This window comes from Eumetopias jubatus, unplaced genomic scaffold, assembly GCF_037043125.1.
Source record: "Eumetopias jubatus isolate StellerSeaLion01/CBP00866 unplaced genomic scaffold, mEumJub1_p1.0 scaffold_12, whole genome shotgun sequence".
NCBI classification, from domain to species: Eukaryota; Metazoa; Chordata; class Mammalia; order Carnivora; family Otariidae; genus Eumetopias; species Eumetopias jubatus.
The window spans coordinates 92,939,420-92,964,849 of NW_028274818.1; the positions used below are offsets into that span (position 1 = coordinate 92,939,420).

The window sequence follows — 25,430 nt, forward strand, 5'->3', positions numbered from 1 at the left end:
ATTCCGTGGTGTGGATATACCACAGTTTATATATTTATTCATCTATTGAAGGACGTTTGGTTAGTTTCCAGTTTGAGGCTCTTACAAATAAAGCTGCTATGAACATTCATGTACAAGTTCCTGCGTGAAAATAAGTCTTCCTTTTTCTGAGATAAATGCCCAAGAATGCAATTGCTGGGTCCATTTTTACTTTTGAAAGGAACTGCCAAACTATTTTCCAGAGTGGCTGTTAGCATTTCACATTCCCCCCAGCAATGATCAACTTTCTTGATAACTGGAATTTAAAAACAAAAATCTCCAGTTCTCACTGGGGCCCAATCTTTCCACAGGCTCAATCTTTCTGAGCATCCCCAGGATGATGACAATCCACCCCCATCCTTGGCAGCCTATCTCCCCCTTCTGCTCCCCCCCGCCCCGGCAAGAAGCTCATAGAAAGCTGGGCCATGTCCTGCTCGCTCAGATCTGCCACCTTGGGTCCAGCACAGACACGGAGGGAGCATCAGGGGTGCTCCATGGAGGCAAATTAAATCGCACAGAACAACTAGTCAGGTCAGCAAAGACACACAGCCAGCCAATCCGAGGAGGGCAGACACCAGCCCCCAGGTTCCCAGAGCATGGCTTAACTCCTCCAGAGTCAGTCTTACTCAGCCTGACAGGCCACCAACAGTGGTCAACCTTGAACATGGGTTTGAACTGCACTTCCAATGTCGATTTTTTTTCAGTAAGTACAGTACGGTAGAAGTATTTTCTCTTTCTTGTGATATTCTTAATTACATTTTCTTTCTCTAGCTTGCTTTATCGTAAGAATGCAGGATATAATATATATAACATACCAAATGTGTGCTAATTGACTATTGATGTTGTCAGTAAGACTTCCAGTCAACAGTAGGCTATTCATAGTTAAGTTTTGGGGGAGTTAAAAGCTATACATGGATTTTCAACTACATGGGAGCTCAGCACCCCTAACCCCCATGGGATCAAGAGTCACCTGTACGTGCAAAAAACAAAAAAAAAACAAAAACAAAACAACAACAACAAAAAACCTAACTCTTTTTATCTAGAAAGCACAGACATACATTTAATATGTAAGCAGATACACAGTATACCTGTAGAGTGAAAATTTCATGGAGGAAGGGACAATTAGGAAGAAAAACTTCTAACAAGGCTCCTAGGAAAGCAATAATGAAAACAAGGTTGAGAAACACTGTCCTGGAAGCACATCATAGTCCCTCCACCTGTGAGTCAAAGGGAGGAGGTTGTCCTAACTGGCAGAGAAACAGAGCAGGACCTTCTGAAAGGGCACTCCTGACCATCTCGCCTCCCCCGATCTAGAACCATCCCTGGTTCCCACTGCCTCCAGAGAGACGTCTGAACTGCCAAGCATGGCAGCCTCTCCAGCGTTATCTCTCCCCACACCCCCCATGCTCAAGCTCTTATCAAAGCCGCAGGTGAACTATGGATTCCAGGCGAACTATGCTCCAAGCCCCATTGTGCCTCCTTGCCTTTGCACCTGCTGTTCCTTCGGCCCGAAATGCCTTTCCCCACTCTTCACTGATCTTTGTTCAAAGAACAGTCAATTTGTCACCTCTGCAGAGGCCCCGTCACGTTTCCAAGTGCTCCAGATGCCTGCAATGCTGTTCATGCCTGTGGGGTAGCCTTTAACGCAGCACACTGCCACTAAGCTGTGTCCTAGAAGGCTCCTCCAACTCGACGCTGGGCTCCCTGGAGACAGGGGCTGCCTCTCACTCACCTGCAGCATCTCACAAGCATCTCGAATTAGCATGCTTCAAATCTGAGCTCCTCATTCCCGCCCCTCCATCCCCATCCCCCATCCCCATCCCCATCTCCATCTCCACTCCCCATCCTGACCCCTTCCCCATCCCTCGTTCCCAACTCTCCATCCCCACCCCTCATCCCGACCCCCACCCCCATCGCTCATTCCCAATCCACCACCCTCATCCCCCAGCCCCTAGCTCCATCCGCACCTCTCCTATGTCGGATCCATCAGCACATCCTGTTGGTTCTACCTTTCAAACATATCCAGAAGCCAACCACCTGTCACACCTTCACCATTGCCACCCTGGCCTCAGCCACCTGCCTCTCTCACCTGGACCATTCTAGTAGGCTCCTCGCATCCTCCTTGCTTAAAACCCTCAGGGGCTCCCCCACTGCACCCCACCCACGGCAAGCCCCCCCGTTTCCTCGCCTGGGATCCTCAGACTGCCGCAATCCCACCCCACCTTCCGCCTCCCCGCCCCCACCAGCACAGTCCCTGCCAGCCACTCCAGGTGTCACCCTCCCTGGGCCTGCCCTGCTGAAAACGCTTCCCTGCGCTCCCCCCTACCGCCTGGGGAGAGAACAGAAGCCCAGCACCACCCACCTCTGCATCTCCAGCCTCCTCCCACGGCCACCTTGTCACAGGTCCTCCCCCCTGAGAACATCCCGCCTGCCTGGGAGCCTTCTTCTCACTGCCCTCTTGCCTGGATCACTCTCTCCAACCCCCTTCACCCCCACCGTCCCCTCAGCCAGCTAACTCCACCCATCCTTCAGGCCTCAGAGGGCAGCCCCCCAGCGGGCATGGTCCCCTGTGACACAGCCTGGGGACTTCCTCTTCCTGCCACTGCCGCCCCCACCAGACACAAGCTCCTGGCGCGGAGAGCCTGCCGACGGCCTATGTCACCCATGACCACGCTGTGACCAGACCACATTTCCGCCCATCCTTTAAGGCCTCATTTGAGGCTGAGTCTTTCTCCCAGTTTCTGTGGGCCCCGGGGTGGAAGAAGCACTTACACCCAGGGCAGTACATAGCTGTCACAGGCCCGCCTCCCCCAGCTCCCAGCCGGTCTCTGCTCCCGTCAGCCACACAGAGTCAGAACACATTCAAACCCTAAACCCAAAGTCCCATGGCCCCAGCAAGCAGAGAGAAGCCGCGGGGAAAGGAAGCAGCCCGGAGGCAGGAGGACAGAGCCGTTCAGAGGCCTGGCAGCTGCGAAGGGCTGGTGCAGACGCCGGGCCGGGTGGCTGGGGGGTCTCTACCTTAGGAAACCCGAGGGCAAGATCTGCACTCTTCTAAGAAACTCAGGGTGCATTCGCCGAGTGATGCACGCGCCAACGTGCCCCATAAGCAGGCCGAGCAACCAGGATGCACGGTCACCTACCCGTTGTTTGGTTAGCCCTGCCCCCGGTCCCCGCATCTGTGCATCCGTGCCCGTCCTCACCCGAGAGCGCGACCGTTTAACAAGCAAGGCCTGAGCACACGCCACACGTCCCCTCACCCCACTGGCTCTTCCATGAGTGGGAGATTTCATCTCTTTGCAACAAACCATCCTGCTGCTGCTTTCTCAGAGGTGACACAGGGGCTTCAGAGAAGATACGTACTTTGCCCAGGCCACACAGTCTATTGTGGCCGGGCTCGGGTCGGATCCCAACTGTCCAGTTCCAGAGCCCACGCCCGCTCTATGAGCCCACGCTGCACGCCCAAAGGCTCAAACGCCACCCAGCCCACGCTGAGGGGTCTACCCCCAGGCTTCGCCTCTGCCGTTCTCATGCATTCGATGAGAAGCAGCTGCGGGCCAGGCCTTCAGGCCGCAGCAGTGAAGGAGAAATATTAGGCCCCTGCTCTCCTGGACCCCATTGTGTAGGGCAGTGGTTCTCAACCAGGTGGGATTTTGCCTCCCAAGGAACACTGGCCTGGAGACACTTTGGTTGTCATGACTTGGAAGGAGGTGTTACTGCGGCCTCCGGTGGGTAGAGGCCAAGGATGGTGCTGAGCCTACCAGATCCAGGACAGCCTGTCCTCCCCGACTACAAAGAATGACCCAGCACAAAATGTTGTACCAAGGTTGAGAACACCAGGTCTGGGGAGAAGGCCAGGGCGGCAGACAAGTAAACAAATGGGTGTAGAAGTTCTCGTGTCCACTCAACAGTGCCTACGGCACTATTGGAAAGCTGTAAGCCATTAAGAAAACAACACAGGAGGGTGAGGATGGTGATGGGGGGGCCGGAATAGGGGAAGTCCTCCCCGCCAAGGGGCTGCCCTTTGAGAGGGGCCTGAAGGAGTGAGGGAGGGAGGGAGCCAGCAGAGTGTGGGAGGGCAGTCCCACGGAAGGAGCCCCGGGCTTGGGCAGGACGGGTTCCAAGTGCGAGGAACAGCCAGGAGGGACTGAAACGCAGCGGACAAGTGACAGAGGGGGAGGCACAGGCCGCACTATGTAGTCAGGGGACAGAGCCTGGATCCGACTCCACAAATGTAACCTTTGATAAATATCAACTAGAAATGGCAAAAACAGACTTCGTTTTGGGAAAAAAAAATCGTGAAAATGGTCAAACTAGGCTAAGTGAGAAAAGACTTCTATATATTTTCAAATCCCTAAAGGGGCCGGAACTGGATTGCACAGAGAACTCTGTTTGAGGAATATGAACCTCAGGCGCCTGGTGCGTAAGCCAAACCAATCCTCAGGCAAATGGCTGTGGCTAGATAATATTTTAAGATGTTAATTTGTGTTTTTTCCCCTGTATTTTCTCCCCCTTTTCTTTCCCTCCATCCAGAGGCTCTAAACTTCCTTGTCCCAGAGGTTTTGCAGGAAAGGGGCAAGAAAAACCCATCTGCAAATCCTTCCCTTCCTGGTTTTCCCTTTGGGAAGCCCTTCACTTACTGAACGGATTAGGCCAGGGGCCTCTGAGCGGGGGCGGGGGGCGGAAAAAGTGAGCTGTCCACACTATAGTCCTCAGGACAAAAAAAAAAAAAAGTTGGCTTTTTCTTGGTTGGGGCAGGGGAGGGAGATGAGGGTCTGCAGTGACCTTCTGTTGGCTGGCACGATCACTTCAAATATTTTGAATTAAAAGTTAAACAGAGGATTACCATGTGACCCAGCCATTCCTTCCTGAGGAAAACATGTCCACACAAACACTGGCCCGTGAATGTTCGTGCCACCATCACAGAAGGTTCATAGCTAACCAAAAAGCGGATACAACACGCGTGTCCCATCCACTGATAAATGGAGAAACCGGATGTGGTGGACCTGGGCCGTGGAATGTTATTCAGCAGTAAAAAGGAACGGGATGCTGACCCCTGCTACGGGACATGGATGAACCCCGTGAAGATCCGATACTACGTGAAAGCAACAAGTCATAAAACATAAAAGACCATACACTGGAGGATCTCATTTATACAGGATATCCGGAAGGCAAATCTATGGAGACAGACGGTAGATGAGTGGTTGCCCAGGGCTGGCGGGTTTGGTGGAAAATAAGGAGTGTTAGTGCGTACAGGGTTTCTTTTTGGGGTGATGAAAAGGTTTTAAAATTGCACTGTGCTGATGGTTACTAAAAAAGCATTAAATTGGACGCTTTACATGGTTGAACTTTATGATCTATAAATTATGCCTCAGTAAAGCTATTTTAAAAACAATTGAATTAAAAATCTGATTTGGGGCTTTCCCGGAAGGCCATGCATCTCTCTCCATGGCAACCATGCGCTGCTGAGGGGGCGTGCCCTCCCGTTTGCCAGGGCCCTCGCAGTCACCGTTCTATTACATCCAGCTGGCTTTACCCGCTGATGTCACCCATAACTGTCCCTGAGGGCAGTGGATTTGAGAACTCTGATCTGGAGTGACGGGACCACAGGTACTGAAAGTATCAGCCTCGTTCTCCCATCTTCTGTGTGGCCCTAGCGACAAAGAGCCCCGGGGACCAGAAGGGACTCTGTGCACAGGGCAGCAAAGAGGCAGAAGCAGGTTGCATGGACTCATGCAGTAGGACAGCACATGAGCTTTGAGGCCGGAACTGCACCTACCAGCCCTGAGCCTCAATTTTCTCAACTGTCGAATGAGGTGATGTGTTTAGAAGCCTAGCACATAGTAGATGCTCAGCAGATGGTAGCTACTGAGCCCATAATTTCCTGTTCACACTTCCAAATTCTCAGAACTTCTAAAATCCAAAAGCTTCTTTGTAACTCATTTTGGACATAAAACCTGGCTTGGCCTGAACTCATTCAGCAAGAAAGGCTGACCTGAATGGATGTGAAGCTACTGATGGTCTTTATTTATCCCCCTAGCATGAATATTCATGGCTTTTACTGCAGAGATATGAAATGTGTTTGCTTACAGGGTGATGCCCCAGCCCCTGCTGGGGTGTTAGGTAATGGATGGTCCAGGGATCATGTTACCTTCCAAAATTTGAAAAGTTCTAGATTCTGGGACACTTCTGGCTGGAAGGGTTTCGGGGACTGTGACCTGTAGGATGATGACAAAGACTAAGCCCCATCCCGTGTCTGTCTGGCATTATGTAAGACCATACAGCAAAGACAGGAGGGAGACAGACCCCCCAAAATTCTGAAGACTTGTGCTAGGCCAGGAGGATGGGAGCACAGTATGAAAATTAAGTTCCTTTCCAGGAACAAGAGCACTTCAGTGCTCCCTGCCCATGCGGGTTCAGGGGATGAGCGTGGCACTGGCCAGATCAGCTTCAGAGAACGGAGTCTGGGGGGCCTGGGCGTGGTCCGCTACCTCATGGACACAGGAGAGGTTGGAACAGGGAGCTGGAGAGAGGATCCAAAACCCTCCCGGACTCCCCGTGGAAGCCTGCAGGCCAAGCAGGCCCAGCCCCCTTGCCAGTGCTTAAGATACATGTCCCAAATCAGAGAAGACTGCCCAGGCCCCTCCCTCTCTAAAACGTTACCAGCGCCGCCCGCCCACCCAAAAATAACCTGGCTGCAGGCACAGCTCCAGTCCGCCCATCCAGACCCCTGGTTAATAAAGAATCTGACTGGCCTTTGTCCTGGGTTCTGAGAGGGAGATGCTAAACCCCTGGGATTTCCTGAGTGATTGGGGTGTCTTTGTTATTCACGAGCCCCTGGATCACACCTGAGTTTTTGCTAATGAATGAGATGACTCTAAATGGGGGCTGGTCCGCAGACAGTAGCACCATGTGATCAGAGTGTAGGGCTTTGAGCCAGCTCTAACATCAGCCTCCAGGGGGATAAGGCTGGGGGGTTAGAGAACGAGTTCAAGCACAGGGCCAGCGATCCCATCAATCCTGCCTATGTAATGAGCCCCCAGTAAAAAACTCTGGACACCAGGCTCAAGCGAGCTTCCTGGTTAATGAACACAGTTGTGCCACAAGGGCGATGCACCCCAATTGCACAGAATCAGGTGGGCATGGAAGCTCCACATTTGAGGCCCTCCTAGACCTCGCCATTAGGGTCTCCTCCTTTGGCTGGTCCCGACTGCATCCTTCATGATAATACTGTGATCTTAAACACAGCTCTTTCCCGAGTTCTGTGAGTTGTTCTAGTACATTATCACAGGGCCTTGTGGGAAGCCTGGCTTTGTCAGCTGGTCAGAAGGGAGGCTGGCCCGGAGTAAGGCTGAACTTGCGGCTGGCCTCGGAGGTGGGGGCGGTCTTGCTGGGGACCGTGGCGTCTGAGGCTCGCTCTGGGCAGACAGCATGAGAGTTACAGTACGGTGCACTGGTGTATCAGAACACCCCCTCTTTGCCTAGATTTGGTTCTCTGTGCCAGACGCTGTCAGTCCTGCACCGATGCCGGAAGCCACCTGCAGCGTGGGGTAGGACGGTTCCTGTGCCCGTTAGCAGCTTCCTTCCTCGGACACTTGCTTTCTTAGGCAGAGAAGATGAGAGATTCTAGAAGGTTAAAGCCTCGGGAGTGACTCCAAACCAGTGTCCAATAGGAGCTGGCGAGGAAATAGTGCTGCTTTCCCACCCCTTGGGTGAACAGTTCTGAGATGGGTCCCTCTCAGAGGGAACCAGCAGGACTGACCCCAGTTGCCCACAGTGCTCACCTGCTCATCAACACTCCCTTACTGACTTTCCTCCCTTCCTGTCTTCCTTCTCCACTCTCCCACCATACTTCCTGGGATCACCTCCCATATAAGCTACCCGGCACCCAAGTCTTCATCTAGGATCTGTTTTGAAGGAACCCAAATCAAGACCTCGGGCATTCCTGGGGCTCTGAGTCTTTAGCTCCACTGCTGACCTCCTGCTAATCTCCCAACTTGACAAGCCATTTGGATTTGCAGTCGACCCGTTCATCTGGGCAACCATTTGTCCACCGCTGCATAATAATCCTGCTTAGTCCACAGCATGGGTATGTCTAGGAACCCAGGCCTGGTTAATCAGTGTATTTCATTCTCTGGCATGGAGACTGGTTCAGGAATAAGTCTATGAACCTACACAGTCCTCCTTAAAGCTTTGCAGGAGCTGTTGGAAAGGAGCTCTCTCTACCCCTGGAATCTTACGTAAGCCTGGAGCTGCTTATGACCATCTACTCTCTACATGGACAAAGCCTAATCGGGAATGAAGTCAGAAGAAAGCGGAGTGTGAAGATATAGATTCTTGATGACATGATCACCTGGATGCAGCCATTCCTAAAGCTCAACCACCTTGTATTTTTCAATTACATGAATCAACAGATTTCTATCATCATCCCCTTTCTTCCATTAGCTAATATGATTGGGTTCTTGTCACCTGCAATCAAAAGAATCTTTAGGGGCGCCTGGGTGGCTCAGTCGGTTGAGCATCCACCTTTGGCTCAGGTCGTGATCTCAGGGTCCTGGGATCGGGCCCCATGTCGGGCTCCCTGCTCAGTGGGGAGCCTGCTTCTCCCTCTCCCTCTGCCTGCCGCTCTGCTTACTTGTGCCCTCTATCTCTCTGTCAAAATAAATAAATAAAATCTTTTTTTAAAAAAAGAATCTTTAATAATATGGAAATACTTATTTCTCTGACTTAGACCCTCTGCGTTTTTAGGCACAAAAATACACCAAAGTACTTGCTCTCTAAGTTATGGGCAAGAGAGCCAGTCTGACCAGGGCGGGGAGACTGAACAGAGGGGGTTATCAATGTGGGATTCTTTCAGCACAGACCCCAAGAATTAGGGTATCAAGAAACTCATCCTAAAATAATATGTGATGGTTTTCGGCAAAAAGCTATAATCACCATGCTAAGAGAAACTCCAAGGTCCCCCAGGCCCCCAACCTCTGTCCAAAGCACATTGTGGTGTCCACCTCGCGGACCGTGGAGTTGCTTGCTCCTTAATTCATACCTCGCTCTGAAAACAGCTCCTGAAACCGATTGCAAACAGCAACCTCGCCTTGGTCATTTTTTGTTTTACTGCAAGATTTCCTTTTCTTGTTGCTTAACAAAATACTCTTACTGACTTCTCCATGAGGTCTGCTTTATTTTCCAGAAACGGTCACGTTTCTCTTCATGCTACGGCAGCTTTTACTAAAAGCCCACAGTTGGCTGGATTGTGCAGGGATTCTCCAAATGACTTTGTGTTTTTCCTAAGTAGATCAGTCTCATTTTTCAGAGGAATTGAGGAAGAACAGACATGTTCCAGCCTGCACTCACATCCCTTCTGGGCTGTAAGACTCTGGTCGCTGGGGGAAGAAACTCAGGGAGTTCATCTTCTCTAGCACCTCTTGGCTAAAATCACAGGACCTGGCAAGGGGCCACAGGCGGCTGGGGCCACCCCTGGTCTGGAATTGGGTCTTGCCCGGTCCTGAGAGCCCGAGAAAAGCTGTGGCCCGCTGCAGGGCCATGTCATGACTTTCATGGGCCCCACGCACTTTTGCCTCCACGGGCCTCCACGGGCCTGTTGCTCCATAAAAGAAATATTAAAAAATCACATTTTATGACTGCAATGGTAGAAAGGCAATTATGATCCAGCCTAGATTCACTCTTAGGTCTTCGTTATTATTAATTTTTTTCCTGCTGCTTTGAAAAGCAGTCAAAATGAAAACATTTCATGGGTCCCTAGAAATACTATGAGCTCTAGGCACTGGGCCAGTGAGCCAGCAACCACAGCCCCTGCCCCCAGTCCTCGGGGGCCGAACCCCATCTGTATGACCACCTTCTGCCAGGAACGCAGCCCTGCTGGTCGGGCCCTGCTACCCCGTCTCCCTTCACTGAAGAGCGTGAGCCCCTTGGCCCCCCACCTCACTGGGACAACAGGGCTGGTCCCCGGGGCCACGATCTGCCTCTCAATATATTGGAAGACAGCCGGGAATAATAATAACATGGCAAGCTGAAGTCCCAGGTGCTAAGCCCTGCTCAAAGCGCTTTATGTGGCAGGCTCAGTCGGGGCTTTAACAACTCACCAGTGACGTGACTACGGGCAAGTAGGGACGCGTGCAGTGTTAGACCCCTCCTCCTAAGGACACCACGTGGCAGGCTGAGCCCAGTGCCGGCGCCCTGGCATCTCAGCCAGCACTGGCTCTTATGATTCATCAGAATCACTTGATTCATTATAATAATTGATTATAATAATTGGGTCCAGTAGGGGCTGCCCCATCTCTGCTTTCCCCTCTATCCTAGAAGGTATTGACCTTGGGCTGAGGACCCTTCTTTGTGAGCTCCAGCCCTTTGTCCCCTGCCCATGGACTCGCTCAGTGGGCTTGCCCACTCCTTCCCCTCCCATCAGAGCAGGCCCGAAGTCCACCCGCCTCCTCCAGGCCCCTCCTCGCCCCTTGGCCTGTTCTCAAGCGGCTCTGGAAAGGCCCGGGGCTCCCGGGCCAGGCAGCCTCTCTCCTGGGGTCCTGTTACCCCCATCTGTCTTCTCTCGGGCATGAATACAAAATGCTTTCTCTCTACCACTTGCTACTTCACTCTTATGACATCATCTGGCTCACACACGCTTCTTGGTTACTGTTTCCTGAAGACTTAAAAGTCTACTCCCTCCAGGCCAGGTCACCCCTGCAGCTCCATCCTATGAAAAGAGCACAGGGCTTTGAAGCCAGCAGGAGCTGGGTTTAATCCTGGCTCCACAATTGACCAGCTGTGTGACCCCAGGCAAGTCAATTAACCTCCCTGAGCCCTGCATTGTTTATCTGTCTGAAATTAACTGGAGACAATCTTATTTTCTTTAGCAGTGGGGCTCTGAGGCTTTTTTGTTGTGGGAGGTGAAAACTGTGATAAGCCCTTTGAGGTTGGGGGAAGAGCCCCCACCTCCTACCCGACAAGAGGTCTGCTTGAAGACCTGGAGATGGCTGTCTTGGGCTGCCCACCAGCTTTCACTGGGTGACTGGAGCGAGCAGGTTGAGGAGGAGGGCTGGGTGCTTGGGATAATGGAAGGGATTCTTCCAGCTTGCAGGGGGGAAGGAAAAGGTGAAACCACTAAGAAGGGAAAGGGGCCAGCATGGCACAGCCCACCTGCTCAAACCAGACCCATCCCCTCCCACTACCTGCTCTTCTCCCACATTTGCCACCTTGGTGACCCACCGTCCCCGGTCAGCCAAGGGACATCAGGTCAGAGGCTCTAGCCATCTGGACTTAGAGGCCCCTCCTCAGAATCACATTTCTGGCTGCATAAAATAAAATACGTAGGATGACAGAGCACACCAGTTACATGGAAGTGTAGTTAGCAAAATACTCAAACAAGCGTGCGGTACAGGAATATATGCGCTTCTTCATTAACACACTAGATAACAAGATTCCGCAGAAGCTCTAGTACACATTACACTTTTGAATGAACACATCTCAAGATATCTACCACAACCGTAGTGTGAGAGCACAGATAGAGATTATTATTGGCGACTACCTGACAGGTGCTCCTCACTACTGCGTTTTGTTGCCTCCATTCATAGTTGAAGGACATACTGCATGTCAGTTACAAGTTAGAGAAATAAGGCTGGAATTTTCCCCCCACCCGGCTCGTGGACCCCCTGAATTCTGTGGACTCCACACTAGGAAGCTGCCCGGGGTTCTCTGTTTTCCAGGCCTACTCAGCTCTCCTGAGCAGTCTGCAACCCTGCTCACTTCACCTCCTAGCCGAACAGAGGGCGTGTGCGCCTGCATCCCATTCCCACTGCCCCTGCGCTGGGGCAGGGTGGGGCCGCGTCCTTTCTCACCTCCTGGCCAGTCTCCCTACCTCCACTCTTGCTCCACTCCGTTCATGCCACAGCCGGAGCCCTTATCCCCAAATGCACACCTGACCATATCCCCCTCTGCTCCGGATTCTTAATGGCTCCAAGGTAAAAGCTAAAGATCACTGAAAAGCACCAAGACCCTCGGCCAGGTCTCCGGCCTCATCTCTCAATTCTCCTGCTCTCTCTACTCTGCCTCCCCATCATTCTGAACAACTCGGAATTTCCAGAATATGCCACCCCACTAGGCCTTTACCCATGCTGTTCCCTCTATGTGGAATGCCTTCCCCAAGCTGTCCATCAGGGAAACTCCTACTTTTTTTCCAAGCCTCAGCTCAAAGGATGTCTTCCCCATACCCATACCCCAGCCCACCCATCCCCACCCACTCCCCGGGGCCAACGTGGGTGCCCCTCGGGCAGGCCTCTCACTACTAGAGGTCAACCCACCATTTTCTAATTGTTTGATGAGTCTATCTCTCACAAGATTGCAAACTTCAGGAGGGGGAAGACACAGCCGTTTTTCCTTTGACTTGCCCAAACCTACAATGCCTGGTCCTTTAGGCCTTCTTTGAATATTGGTTGAGTAAATGCACACAGGATGTAGGAATGGGGTGAGCAGGATGCAAAACGGACACTACGCTATGAGGCTCACTCTCTTTTTCTTTGCTTTCCTTTACTATGATGGTTAGATTTCCACATCCTGAGAATGCCAAGTCATGCATGTTTTGATCTGTGGAGCGTGCTGTAATCTCTTGAATTCAGCTCTCAATCTTTGAGGGATCCCTCTGTTATACACACACACTTCAGTTAGGGGGAGATTATTTCCCTTACCAAAAGGCTCATCGTTTCAGTTTCATTAAATAGAGGGTTCTTCCAATGCGTGAAGAATTGGATTAGATTTACAGAAATTCAATTTATGTTTGGCTTTTTAGGAACAGATGTCTTACACAGCCAAGCCACCACTCTATCTGTCAGGCCGCCTGAAGTTATGGTTTGTAGGCTCCTTTTACTCCCTCTGGCACACTCCCTGCTTAACCCCTCATGACCTGGATCTGTTGAAACAACTCTGGGCAGCTGGCCACCTAATCCAGTAGCCTTTTTTTTGGAGTCGTCTGTCTCCACCTCCCTGAGTCCTATCATGAGGCTGACCATCCCATTCTCCCCAAAGCCCTCAAAATCCCTGGCTCTGCCCACCCCACATAGTCCCTGAGCTTCCAGAGGTGTTTGCTCCCTCAGCTTCCACATGAATGTCTCAAAGGCAAAAAAGCTAAAGCAGATGAGTGATGTGCCTGCCACCCCAAACGGGCCCCCCTTTTATATCCCTATGAAGACACCATCATCCACTCATTCCAGTAAAGCACCTCTCTCTGCCTTGTCCCACAGATGCCGTCCATCACTGGGCCATATGGTGTTCAGCTCCTGACTACATCTCAAGCTAATTCACCTCTCTCTCCTGCATGTGAAACTTCACCGGAGGCTGCAACTGTCCCTTTCTGCTCATCACCAAAACCCCAGTACTTATTACTAGCACAGCACCTGGCACGTGATAGATAGTCAATAACCACTGAGCGAGTGAATAAGCAAGCAAATCCCATTTTCTGAACCGTACCACGGAGGCTGAGAGAAGGGAAGTGACTGGTGCAAGGTCACGGGCGGGGGGGTGGGGAGCAGGGGGGGAACAGACAGGCCTCAGCCCCAGGGCGGCTCCCGCCCCCACAGTCCGCTCCTCCGGACGACGCCCTCCGCCTTACCTGACAGCACCGTGAAGACAGCTGCGAAGGCATTGAGCTTGAGCCCGTCGATGACATTGCTGGAGTGAAAAAGCTCGAGACACATGAGGCTGAAGCCAACCACCAGCAGGAGGATATAGAGCACCTCGGAGACCACCGACAGCCACAGGACCCCTGCACGACAGGGGCAGAGCGGCCGTGAGGTGAGGGACGCAGCAGGGTGGCCCCGCCCCGTGTACCTTCCACCCCACGCCCATCGGTTGGCGGACCTAGTCCTCCTAGTAAGGACCGCAGTTGTAGGGTGCGTCCTGATGACACAGCTGATCACGACCACATCCTCTGCACCAGAACTGGCTCAGGAGCCCAAGCCCAAGTCAGGGGGAGCCCGGCGCTCTCGGGGTGATGCTTACTAGTGCAGGGGGCCCCTTCTGACCGGAGGGAGGAACCTCCGTCTTGCAGCTGGACGGAGTCTCTCTTTCTCTTCTCATCTGGTAGATGACTGCTCCCGGGAGCCATCTGATGGCCCGGAGGGCACCCGCCTTAGGATGAAGCGGACACTGTTGTTTCTGAGCAGAGGGACGGGAGGGTGACATCACCCGGCCAATCACCAGCCCCGAGGGCTTCCCTGAGGTTAAAGTGGTCAGGGCGGTGTTCTCTGTCACCTGCAGCTACGAGCACACACCTACATTTTCATCCGCCCTGTACCCGACTCCATTTTTTTCTAGAAACTACTACAGCTCCTGCCACAGCTTCAACCACGTGGCCGTCCTGGGAGCAGCCGTGTTCTAAAGAGGGCCTCCCTTCCTGGACATGGTTGATGGGTCGGGTGTGGTCACGTGACCTAGGATCGGCCAATCAGAGCCCTTCCCTGGCAGTCTGCACTTGGAAGCACAGATGTGAACCGGAAGACCAGGACCGATGAGAGCGTGAGATTTCTGACAGTGTGAGCGCCCGGTTCCAGCTGTTCCTGAAGGGGCACTGCACCTCTGTCCTTCCAGTGGTTTGGCTCCTCCAAATCTTTGTTTTCCTTGTGCTAGCACAGCTCCCTTTTCTCCCCAATTTTTCCAATTTGGGTTGCCATCATTTGCCACCTAGTTTAGGGGGCATCTTCTCTTTCTCCCACCCCACATTACCCCCCCTTCTTCTTACATGTCTCTCATTTGGAGAGTCCCTTCCCTTCTCTCGGTCTGTGTAGGTCAGTTGCAGCTGACACATCCTGGCTCCACGTTCAGGCACATGACTCCTATCTAGTCAATGAGAGCTTCAGGAGCCCCCTGACTCTAGTCATTGCTTCAGGAATGAACCTCTCTATGCCTGCGTTTCTTCACCTATAAAACAAGGATAATAATAACACCTATTTCATAGTGTTGTCATGCTGTGAGGATTCCATTAGACAGCAATGTGAAGAGCTTGTGCTTAGCGTGTAGTGACGGCTCAATTTGTGCCATATTACTGTTGTTGTATGGGAGGAACATGTCCCTACCGTGTCTCAGGAAATGGAGCCCAGGTGCGCTTGAGTGAGGTCAAGGCTAGAGACAGAGTCAAGAAAGAGAAATGCAATGTGGGAGGAGATAAGATTTCTGAGAAAAAGGATGGGCAGGAGAAAATGCAACACATCACATAACTTACCTTCCAAGACACACTAACCAGTGTTAGAGCAAGGCCCACACTTTAGAGAAGGGACTATGGACCCTTCTCTAAAGGGTCAGCCAGAGATGGACATGTGACCCACGTCAGTTCAATGAGAGTCAGGACTTTCACTGGAACTATTGGCAAAGAAAATTCCTTTCTTTTTACCAGGTTTCAGCCTAGGAGGGTGGAAAGATGGAACTGACTGAGCCACCCAGGGGCAAGGGCCTTCCTAAAAGCAGAGCCAGTGCCAAGGAAGGCAGAGCTGAGATGGGGGAGGATTGTGTCCTAGGACATTGTTTGAGCACCTGGATCCAGCCATGCCTGAAGCTCCCAGTCATTTGTTCTTTCAATCACATGAACCAGTTAAGTCCTTGTCTTTGCCTAAGCCAGTTTGAGGTGGAATTTCTATCCCTTACAACAAAGAGTCCTGATCTTTAGCTTTTCTGTTCTCCAAACCTGTCAAACATGTCCTTCCTACCTCTTTGCCTTTATAAGATTGTTCTTTCCACCGGGACCATCCTGGGGACATCCAATATGTACTATTTAGTGAATGAAGCAAACAAACAGAAAATTCTCAGTCCTTATCTGCTCCCTGACAAAGAATCCAGTTTCTGAAACACCCACTATCATTCCTAGCACAACGGGCTTTTAGAGCTGTGGAGAAATTCTTTTTTTCTTTTTCCTTTTTCCTTTTTTTTTTTTTTTTTTGGCTACAAAAATATCACATCTCCTGGGCAATCCCTTGGATTTCTGTAAGAGAATAATGTGCTCTTGGCAGCCTGGATGTTGTTAAAACACCCCCTGGCACGGCACACTCATAGCCTCTGAGGCCCTTCTCTGGCCCAAGGCCCACCAAGGCAGCAGGGAGGAAGGCAGGAGATGCGGGGTGAGCTGAGCCACACCAGGAGGGCGGCAGCTCCCACGGAGGCCTGGCCTCCCTCCCAGCAGCCTTCACCTCTTGCTGCTCTTGACCTGGTGGCATGTGGAGGCCGCTCCTCACCACTGTGCTGCTTACTGACTCAGTGCCTCCCCCAGAGAGCCCCTACTCCCCCAGGAGGGGTGCTCTTATCCCTGCCCACATGGGCCCCAGGCCAGGCCTCCACCCCTCCCGCTTCCCCTCTCCCCTCACAGCAGCATCTGGCTCTGCTCTTTCAGATGGGCTGAGAGGTGGGATGGGGCATCAGGGGCCGAGATGCTCAGAAAAGAAGTAAGTTAACTGTGGAGAAACAGACGCCAGTATCTCCGATGCCTGGTTAGGGTCACTTGGGCTTCTTATTCTCTCCAGATTTATTTCCCTGTCCTGCCTCCCCCAATTCCCTTACCACTCTCCCCTGGGCAGTTCCTCTGTACCTGACTTACACGTGAATTCTCATCTCAGCATCTACTTCTAGAGAATCTGACCTCAGACTCCAGCATTCACCTGTTAACCTCCTCACACCCGTACGAAGTAGTGAGGCAGCATCCACTTAACAGATGAGCAAACTTAGGTTCAGAGGGACTAAGCAACTAGTCTGCACAGCTACATCGTGGTACAGCCTGGGTTCAAACCCAGGCCTCTCTGACTCCAGGACCCGTCACAGCTCTAAGTTGGCAAGATGGAAGAGCCACTTTGAAATCATATCATTCTCCACCCTTGGGCTAGTCAGAGGGGCCTGTCTGGGTCGGAGGGCACAGGGTTCCCTGGCCATGGCTCTCATCTCCATGCTCTCTGGCATTCCAAACAATGCCTGAACCAGGATTCCTGCAAGAGGGTGGCCACCGAGTGGGATGGGAGAGGGGTGGACCTCAGGCCTCCGCAATCCCGAGGCCAGCTGGCCACCAGGTGTCGGGGGGAAGGAGGTCACAAGGAAGAGCAGACAGGTCCCGGGGATGCCAGAAGCCAGGCTGTGGAAGCTGCACTTGGCCCATGAGGCCAAGGCCAGTGGGGTCCTCAGGGTCTTAGCAGGGGAAGGACCCAAGTCAGGAGGCCTGCTCTGGAAGGACACCCGGGTGGCCTGCTGGAGGTCTCTGCTGCGCTCCGGGCGAGAGATGGTGGTGGCCTGCCATGGCAACGGTGGGGTGAGGACCAGCGTGGAACCTGGTAACTCCTGAGGCGTGGGCTCAGTGGACTCTGACCACGAATGTGGTGGCAAAGGAACAGGGAGGAGTCCAGAGTGAGGCCACGTGTCCAGCTTGGGCAACTGAGCAGATGGTGAATGTTCTTCACTGAGAAAGAGGTGATGCTAAGGCAGGAAGACAACGAGGTCCCACATCAGTTGTAGGACTTCCAACGGGCTGCCCAGGATGTAGCTGGAGCCCAGGCAGAGAGGTGCAGACATCGGCGAGACGTGGGCACTCACTAAACATCTACTCTGATTGTCAAAGAGATGGTAGCTGGAGGCACAAGGCTGGTTGACAGGCCCATGAAGAGTATGTGGAGCAAGAGAGCGAAGGGTGGGAGATGGATCCACGGGAACATCAGTACTCAGGAGGGAGGGTGGTGGGGAGAGGGCTGTGGAGGCAACTCCATGGGTGCCCCACCCGCCCCTCCCACAGCGCTTCCGCGCACACTGCCCCCCGCCGGCACACGGACCTCTCCCCCCCCAGTGCTTGGCCTTGGTCCCCAGAGCCCCCTCCCTACCTTCCCCCACCTTCACAGTAGGCTGGACTTGGGGGTGGTGACAACACCCTCCACCCCCAGCTGCAGTCCTCAGCCAATGCCTGATGCGAGCCACTAAAGTACCCCAAGTGGGTAACACTGGGGGGTGCCACCCACACATCTGTGTTTCACACCAGGGGAGAGGTGGTATTACCCGTGTCTCACCACAACACTAAATTGTCTGAATCAAAAAGTGAAAAAGCTACTCAGTTCTCTGTTATTTCTAAAATTCTTATCACCTCAATCAAAAGAGTCTCTCTCCGGTGCTAATGTGTCCTCAACACCTTTCTACCACTTGTTAATTGTTTAAAACCGTGAGAGGGCTCAGAATCTACAGCAGTTCCTAGGCAGACTTGAAAGGCATTTAGGTAATTTCCTTCTGGGCCGGTGATTCTCCATCAGCCCCATCCTCTCCCATCCTCCCCCCAGTCACTGCTCTCCGCCCTTCTCTGTGCCCCGGAGGCCTGACTCCTAGGACTGCACCCCCAGGCTGCCTGGCCCTCTGGATGAACAAGGAGGGGCACCAGCTAGAAATCGGAGGGTAGGAAGAGGAAGGTCAGTGTTTCTCTGCCCTGCTCCCTGTCTTGTGCCCCTTCTCTGGTGGAGGCTTCATTCTCTTCCTATGACCACAGCTCCCAAGGTTTGTGGGAGCCAACCAGTTGCAGCTCCTACACTGTCCTTACCCTTTCTCCTGCCCTCCCAAGGCAGATAATGGCTCCCCTCTCTTGCCAGTCTTCCGGGGCCTCAGATTCTCTTAGCCCTTCCCATGCCTTTTAAAGGACTCTGTCATTAAAGTGCCTTCATTTGAACCATTTGGGGGATTCTGATTTCTGCAGGGACCCTCCCTGAGACATTGTGGTTTTGGGCAAGGGATCCAATTAGAGCAGTGATCTGAGCCAGCGATCTCAGTGTGGGCCCCAACCCGCAGCCGCACGTGGGAAGATGTGATGCTAATTCTTGGGCCTCGAACCTGTCTGTGTTGTAATGAGCTCTCCAGGCGATGCTGACGAACCCTCAAACAAGAGCACCACTGATCAAAAGTTCCCTTTTTAATGTAGGTATAAGAAAGTGAGTCAACTTCAAGGGCGCCTGGGTGGCTCCATCAGTTAAGCATCGGACTCTTGATTTCTGCTCAGGTCATGGTCTTTGGGTTGTGAGATCGAGCCCCGGGTCAGGCTCCATGCTGGGCACGGAGTCTGCTTGAGATTCTCTCTCTCCCTCTCTCTCTGCCCCTCCCAAGCCCCTAAAAAGAAAAAAGTGAGTCAACTTCAGAAGAAGATTGAGTCAATGCTCCCACCCCCCCCCTTTAAAAAAAAAAAAAAAAGGTGAGTCAACTTCAGAAGAAGATTGAGTCAATGCTAGATGGTAGATGCTGGCGTCTGGCAAATACAGAGAAGGTGGAACCTGAATCATGAAACATCGGGAATCACCGTATAGGGGCCTGGCCCGCAATCAGAGCTCATCACGATTATTCGTGTTATGGATGCACGCAGGTGTGAATAAAGGAAGTCAGAAAGGACAGTGGGCTGGCAGCCTCCAGCCAGGATGACAGGGTCTCGCCTTGGTGATGCCCAGAAAGTCCCAGTGATCACAGAGATGATTGCTTCGAGTCTCTGAAACTTGGCACGAATGCCTCGATCTGCAGCCGAGAACTGGTGACCTCCCAGGGCAGAAGAGATGGAATGGCTTCTCATCAGGTACGGGGCCCGTGGGGTGACAGCTAATCCTGCCAGCTGCACTTTTTGCCTTTTCAAAACACAGCTTCGTAACACCAACTTTGACCATCCATTGATGGACTTGATGGGTTTCCGGCCCGGTCCCTCCCTTGCTAAGACAGTTTCCAGGGCCAGTTTGGCTGAGGGAGAGATCACGTGTGGGAACCGTGTCTTGGATGTACGACCTGGGCCGGGGGACTTAGCTCTCTGTCCCTTCAGTTTCCTCATTTGAAAAATGGGCATAATTGATTTGTCCTGAGCATTAAATGAGACAATATCTATAAATCACCGCACCCTGACACTTGGGAAGTATTCAAGAAAGCTAAGCATTACTATTACTTCCTAATAAGTATAATTATGAGCAATTAGAATAATTATAAGGGGCAGCGGGGGCGCGGGTATGAAGGAGCATGGAGCTGGGCCTGGTCCCCACGGTTGATGCCCGACTCTGCCAGGCACTAGCTGGGAGATGGGGCAGGCGACATGCTCCCACTGATCTTGTTTTCTCACTTGAAAACTGAGGATAGATATCAGACCCACTTTGCAGGCTGTGTGAGGACAAAGCGAGTTAATTGATGATCAGAGTGCTTAGGGCAGTGCCTGGCAAACAGCAGGTGTTACATAAGTACAAGCTGTTACTACTATGGGCGTTGTTGTTATTCCCATGGGACGTGGCCAAGGAGTGGGCAGCCTGGACAAGTGCCTCCCAGCCACTGGACAAATAAAACCCTTCTGGGGAGCAGAGGGGAACGAACGGTTGCAAAATCACGCAAAATCCCAAGGCATGGTGGCATTTTACTATAAAACATTTTTCCCCAAAACCCATCAGTTTAATATGTCAAATCAATAAGTCATGGCGCAGTGGCTGCTAGCTGTGGGCTCGGAGACACACCCCCTGAAACCCAGCATGTTAAATCATGTAAATGACTCGGGCCAGGACCTCTGGGGCTGGAAACGGCTTCAGGACAGCTGCTGTTTGTGCAATGTCAATACTGAAGCTCAGAGGCAGGGATGTGCAGGGGCTGGGAGGAGAAGGCCAGAGAGGCCTCAGGGACCTGCAGGGAGGGGCTCCGGGGGACACTGAGCCCCCAGCCCTCCATCTGCAGATGAGACGTTAGCCCAGAGAGGAGTTAAGATGCGTCCATGTCACAAAACCAGTTGAGGGTAGATTGGGGTGGAGATGGGGGGCTGTCCACCTCCCACGCTGCTTGATGTTGCAAGACTGGGGAGCAGGGTAATCCTCTGAGAGGTGCAGGGATTGAGGTTGGGGGGAGGGGTTAAAGGAGCTGCCCCGAAGAGGAGCTGCAGCGAGATGGGTGGATGGTGGCTACACCGCCTGTCAGCAACCCTGGGTTCCAGCCGACGCTGCGGGACCTCTGGAAGGCCCCTGCGCCACTGTGGGCCTCAGTTTCCCCTCCCAGGAAAACAAGTGGATTCTCAAACAAGCTGCCAACAGGCTGAATCCAGCTCACAGAAATGTCTTGTTTGGCCCACACAGTATTTTAAAAATATCTGAATTCATTATCAACATTTAAAAATAGGAGACTTCACATACTTCATCCAGGTTTCTGGATTCGTGTGCAAAACGAATGCAGTGGATGCACAGTATGAGACCCGCATCCCCACAGGATGATGATTGTGGGGCTGAGCTGGGGTTGCTCCCCTCAAACGGCACATACTTCTGGGTCAGCACAGACCCTCCGTGGTTCCCTTCACCCTTTCATGGCTCCCGTCTAGCTCTCGTTGAGTCTGTGAGTCTACAGCCCCTTACACAATGACAGCAAAAGCCAGTTCTCTCCCTAACATTCTACAGCGAAGTCGCGTTTTAAGACCCTGCATGGTCCTCACTGATATCTCCATGTAGGAGTAAAATACCCAGCAAACCCTCAGTCATCCAGCTTGCTCAGGGACAGGGGAGGTTTCAGCAAGTACCACGCCACCTCACCGATGAGGGTGTCAACTTTCAAAGAGTTAGATTAAAAGGAAAGACAATTCAGCTCTAAAAATATGCCCACATCGGAGCCAGAGCACGGATCTAAGAGCTACTCCCGAGAGTCCTCTTGCCCACCCCGGCCCTACACCGTTTGCTCGAAGGCCTGAGAAGGCAGGTGAATCGCCAGTGTCACGGCACCAGGAATCTTCCTTCGCTGAGTCAGACAGAACATTTCAGGCTTGGACTGGAGGTCATGGTGGTGATCCTCAGTGGCCACTCTTATAGGATGTGCAAGAACGTTGGGTAACAGAGGGCTTGGGAAGAGAATGCCATTCAAATGCCAACCAGTGTGATGTTCTGGAAACAAGGAGCCTCAGTAGGACTGTTTTCTGCATCACCATCTTTTCTGGAGCCCTCCTTCTCTAAAGCCTCGCTACTCAAAGCAGGTCCACACACCAGCAGCAGCTGCAGCCGCTGGGAGCCTGTGGGAAATGCAGATTCTCAGTCCCCACCCAGACCTACTGACTCAAAGTCTGCATTTTCACCAGATCCCCAGCTGATCCAGATGCACGTTCAAACGTGAGGAGCGCTGCTCTAGAGGATGAAGTTCAAATGCCCCGATGTGGCATTCGGTGCCCTTGACACGTGGGTCCTGAGCAGCCCTGCCCACCTCCAACCCTCAGCATGGCTGCTTGCTGAACATCCCATGCCCTCCTGAGCCTCAGGCTTGGCCCCAGCCCCCGAAGTGTTGTCCTCTCTGGGGTCATCTGCTTCTGAATAACATCCTGTGAAGATCTCCACATCCTTGTTTCCAGAACCTGCGAATACGTTACCTTACACAGCAGAGGGGACTTCGCAGATGTGATTATGATCTTGAGATGGAGACATTGTCCTGGATTATTTAGATGGGCCCCATGTAATCATGGGCATCCTTATAAGAGGGAGGCCAGAGGGCCAGAGTCAGGAACAGACGATGGGACAACAGAAGCAGAGGTTGGAGTGATATGGGGTTAGTCATGAGCCAAGGAATGCAAGCAGCCTCCAGAGGCTGGAAAAGGCAAGGAAACAGGTTCTCACCTGGAGCCTCCAGAAAGGAACACACTCTTGCCTTGTAATCGATTTTAGCCTCATAAGGCTCATTTTGGAATTCTGACCCCCAAAACTGTAAGATAATAAAGCCATGCCGTTTTAAGTCATTAGGTTTGTGCTTATTTTTTACAACAGCCATGAGAAACCAATATACCTTCTTTCTTCCTAGAAGGTCACCTCCTCCAAGAAGCCTCTCCTGAGCACCCCAGCCCCCGCTGTGGTCCCCAGAGCGACCTCAGCAAAGAAGGCAGTCTCTCCATCACATACAGGTAGATGCCTTGCTAAGGTGGAGAGAGTGTGCACTTGGGGACAGAAACGTCTGGATTTGACCTTGGATGTTTATCTAAACCTCGCTGGGCCTCAATGTCTTTCCATAAAATGGAATCAACGCTACCAACTTTCACATCCTCTGGACAAGTTAAATGAGATCATGGCTGCGAACACCCGCCCCACCCCACCCCCCCGCCCCCGGTCTGGCTCCTGGCACATCGTAGGTCCTCAGCAAATGTTGGTGTAGCAAGCTGACACTCCAGGCCCAGAAAAACAAGTCCTCCTCCTCCGAGCTCACAAGTGGACAAACCAGTTGATCACTGGAACGGAATCTGACAAGGCCTTTCTGCCCGCAGAGTTCCACAAGGCTCCAGTCCTCGTCAATTTAGAAATGACTCTAGCAGACATGCCCTTTAGAAACAGCTCTGTTGGAATCCGGGGACAGTCACTGAGCATTTGAGATGTGTCATGATGACCTTGGCCTTCAGCATCAGACTGCAATGACTTTCCTTCCTCTTTAGAGTCCAGAAGCTGGCCTTGGAAATAATCTCTGGCCCACAGAGGCTGGGGTCTGGGGAGGGGGCTGGTAGGGAGAGTGTAGTGGGAAAGGCTGAGAAGGCCGAGGTTAGGTTCTGGCCCCCAGCCCCACACTGGCCCCCCATTGTCTTGGACAAGTGCTCTCGCCTCTCTGGGCTTCCCCTTCTCCCCAGATGGGGCTGCTGTGCAGGCAAAGGAAATAGGAGAGGGGAGGTCAGAAGTTGCAAACTGGCCCAAAGACAAGTTTCTGAGATTTTTTTGTTGTTGTTCTGTTCTCTGGGTTTTACATTTCCTCTCTTTCTCTGTCTGTCGGCCTCTCTGTGTGTGCGACTCTTCCTTCCTCTCTTGGTATACGTGGTATTTTTAAAATTTCGAATTAGATGCCAACACTTAAAAATGAGAAAACCGCATGAAAATCTAGATTCTTGTGGAAGCCTGGCAGGCCAGGGCCATGCTGCCACATGAAGACATTGGCTAGAGCCAAGAGGTGGCTACTCCCACAGACGGGGTAGGTACTCTGCCTTTTGCCACACTCCCCACCCTTCCCTATAGTATCCTGCCGAGGAAACGGAGGACTACGGCCCAGGGAATCACCCCAGAGAGACCTTTACAATGGAGCTGGAAGGAAGTAATGAAAGGGAAAAAAGAAGCCAGGCAGTATGCAGTCAGGGGACAGAAATGGTCAGGGCTCAGGGAAGATGCCAGCCAGGGAAGGCAGTGCTTCCGAAGGGCCTCCCAGACACCTACTGGTTCCTGCTCCAGCTACCAGACGGGGAAGAGTCGTACCCTCAAGAACAACTCTGTGAGCATGAAGTGGGGCTGGTCACTGTGGAAGGGAGGAAAGAAGAGAAAGGCTTCCCAGCTGTGAGGTGGTGGTGTGCCCAGTGCTTAAGGCATGGCCCAGGAGCCAGACCACCCAGGCAAACCCCAGCTCTGCTACTGACTTGCTGTGTGGCCTCAGGCAAGTTACTTCACCTCTCTGAGCCTCAGTCTCCCCATCCACCTCTTGTGAGAATTAAAGAAGCATGTCAAGAGGCATAACCAAGGCTTAGCTCATGGTGGGGCCCAATGCATGCTACCTGTCCCCATTTACCAGATGAGAACAGGCTTGGAGGCTTGGAAAGCAGCAGAAAAACGTATCTGTCTCAAGCCTGACAAAGCCAGGCTCAGTGAGTGGTGGGGAGATACTGTCAACTAGATTATCTGGATTCAATATTTGCCCAGGACCCCAAGACTAACTGTGCTCTAGCCCTCTGCCCTTCACATCCCTGTGGCCCCCTTGCTGAATCCGGGGTCCCCTATGGCCCCGGTGGCATCTGACTTGCCCTCCCTGACCCTGACCTCTAGAGCAAGTGTCCCTTCTCCCTTAACTCACCTGAAAAAGGGCAGTCACTGCAGCAAACATACTTCCCAAACCCAGACCCTGTGTCAGATACTATGGGGGATGCAGAGGGGAGCAGGACCTGGATCTAGCCCTCTGGGAACCCCAAATTTAACCTCAGGGGTGAGACACACACTTGCTAATGACCAAGTTATAATACATCACCCAGGGAGTGCCAAGCACCGTGCTGGGCCCTTGCCAATAGAAACTCATCTCATCCCACAACACCTTATGACCTGAGTGCTATTATTACCTCCAAGTTATGGAGGGGAAACTGAGGCACAAAGCTGTTAATTACCCAGCCCAGGGTCACAGCTAGTAAGTGGCAAAGCTGGGATTCAGATTCAGCCCTGCTCCTCCTCCACAACAAAGTCCTACATTCCAGGGGAAGAAAGGGCACGTCCTTGTGCCCACCCCCCAACCCCGGGGAGCCTGGCTGGTTCCTTCCAACAAGCATTCGAGATAGGTGCTACATCTTACAGGTAAGGACATGGAGGCACAGAGGAGGAAAGTAATTTGCCCCAGGTCCCACGCACTGGCGAGGGGACTCAGGAGTGGCATCCAACTCTGCCTGAGTGCCCCCTCCCCCGCCTCCAGCTCTCTGCAGGGCTTCTGCACCTTTCCTG

The 25,430-nt window shown here is 52.5% G+C and overlaps 1 protein-coding gene across 4 annotated transcripts in view; it reads right to left on the bottom strand.

Moving 5' to 3' along the window:
• GSG1L (GSG1 like) overlaps nucleotides 1-25,430 on the bottom strand; it is a 202,600-nt gene that overhangs the window by 61,131 nt on the left and 116,039 nt on the right. For 3 of the 4 annotated variants that reach the window (XM_028110126.2, XM_028110129.2, XM_028110127.2), the window contains exon 3: nucleotides 13,631-13,783. In XM_028110126.2, the coding sequence (XP_027965927.1) occupies nucleotides 13,631-13,783 (153 nt within the window). Of the gene's footprint in view, nucleotides 1-13,630; nucleotides 13,784-14,019; nucleotides 14,387-25,430 lie in introns of those variants that run through there. The other variant, XM_028110130.2, reaches the window with a different exon arrangement.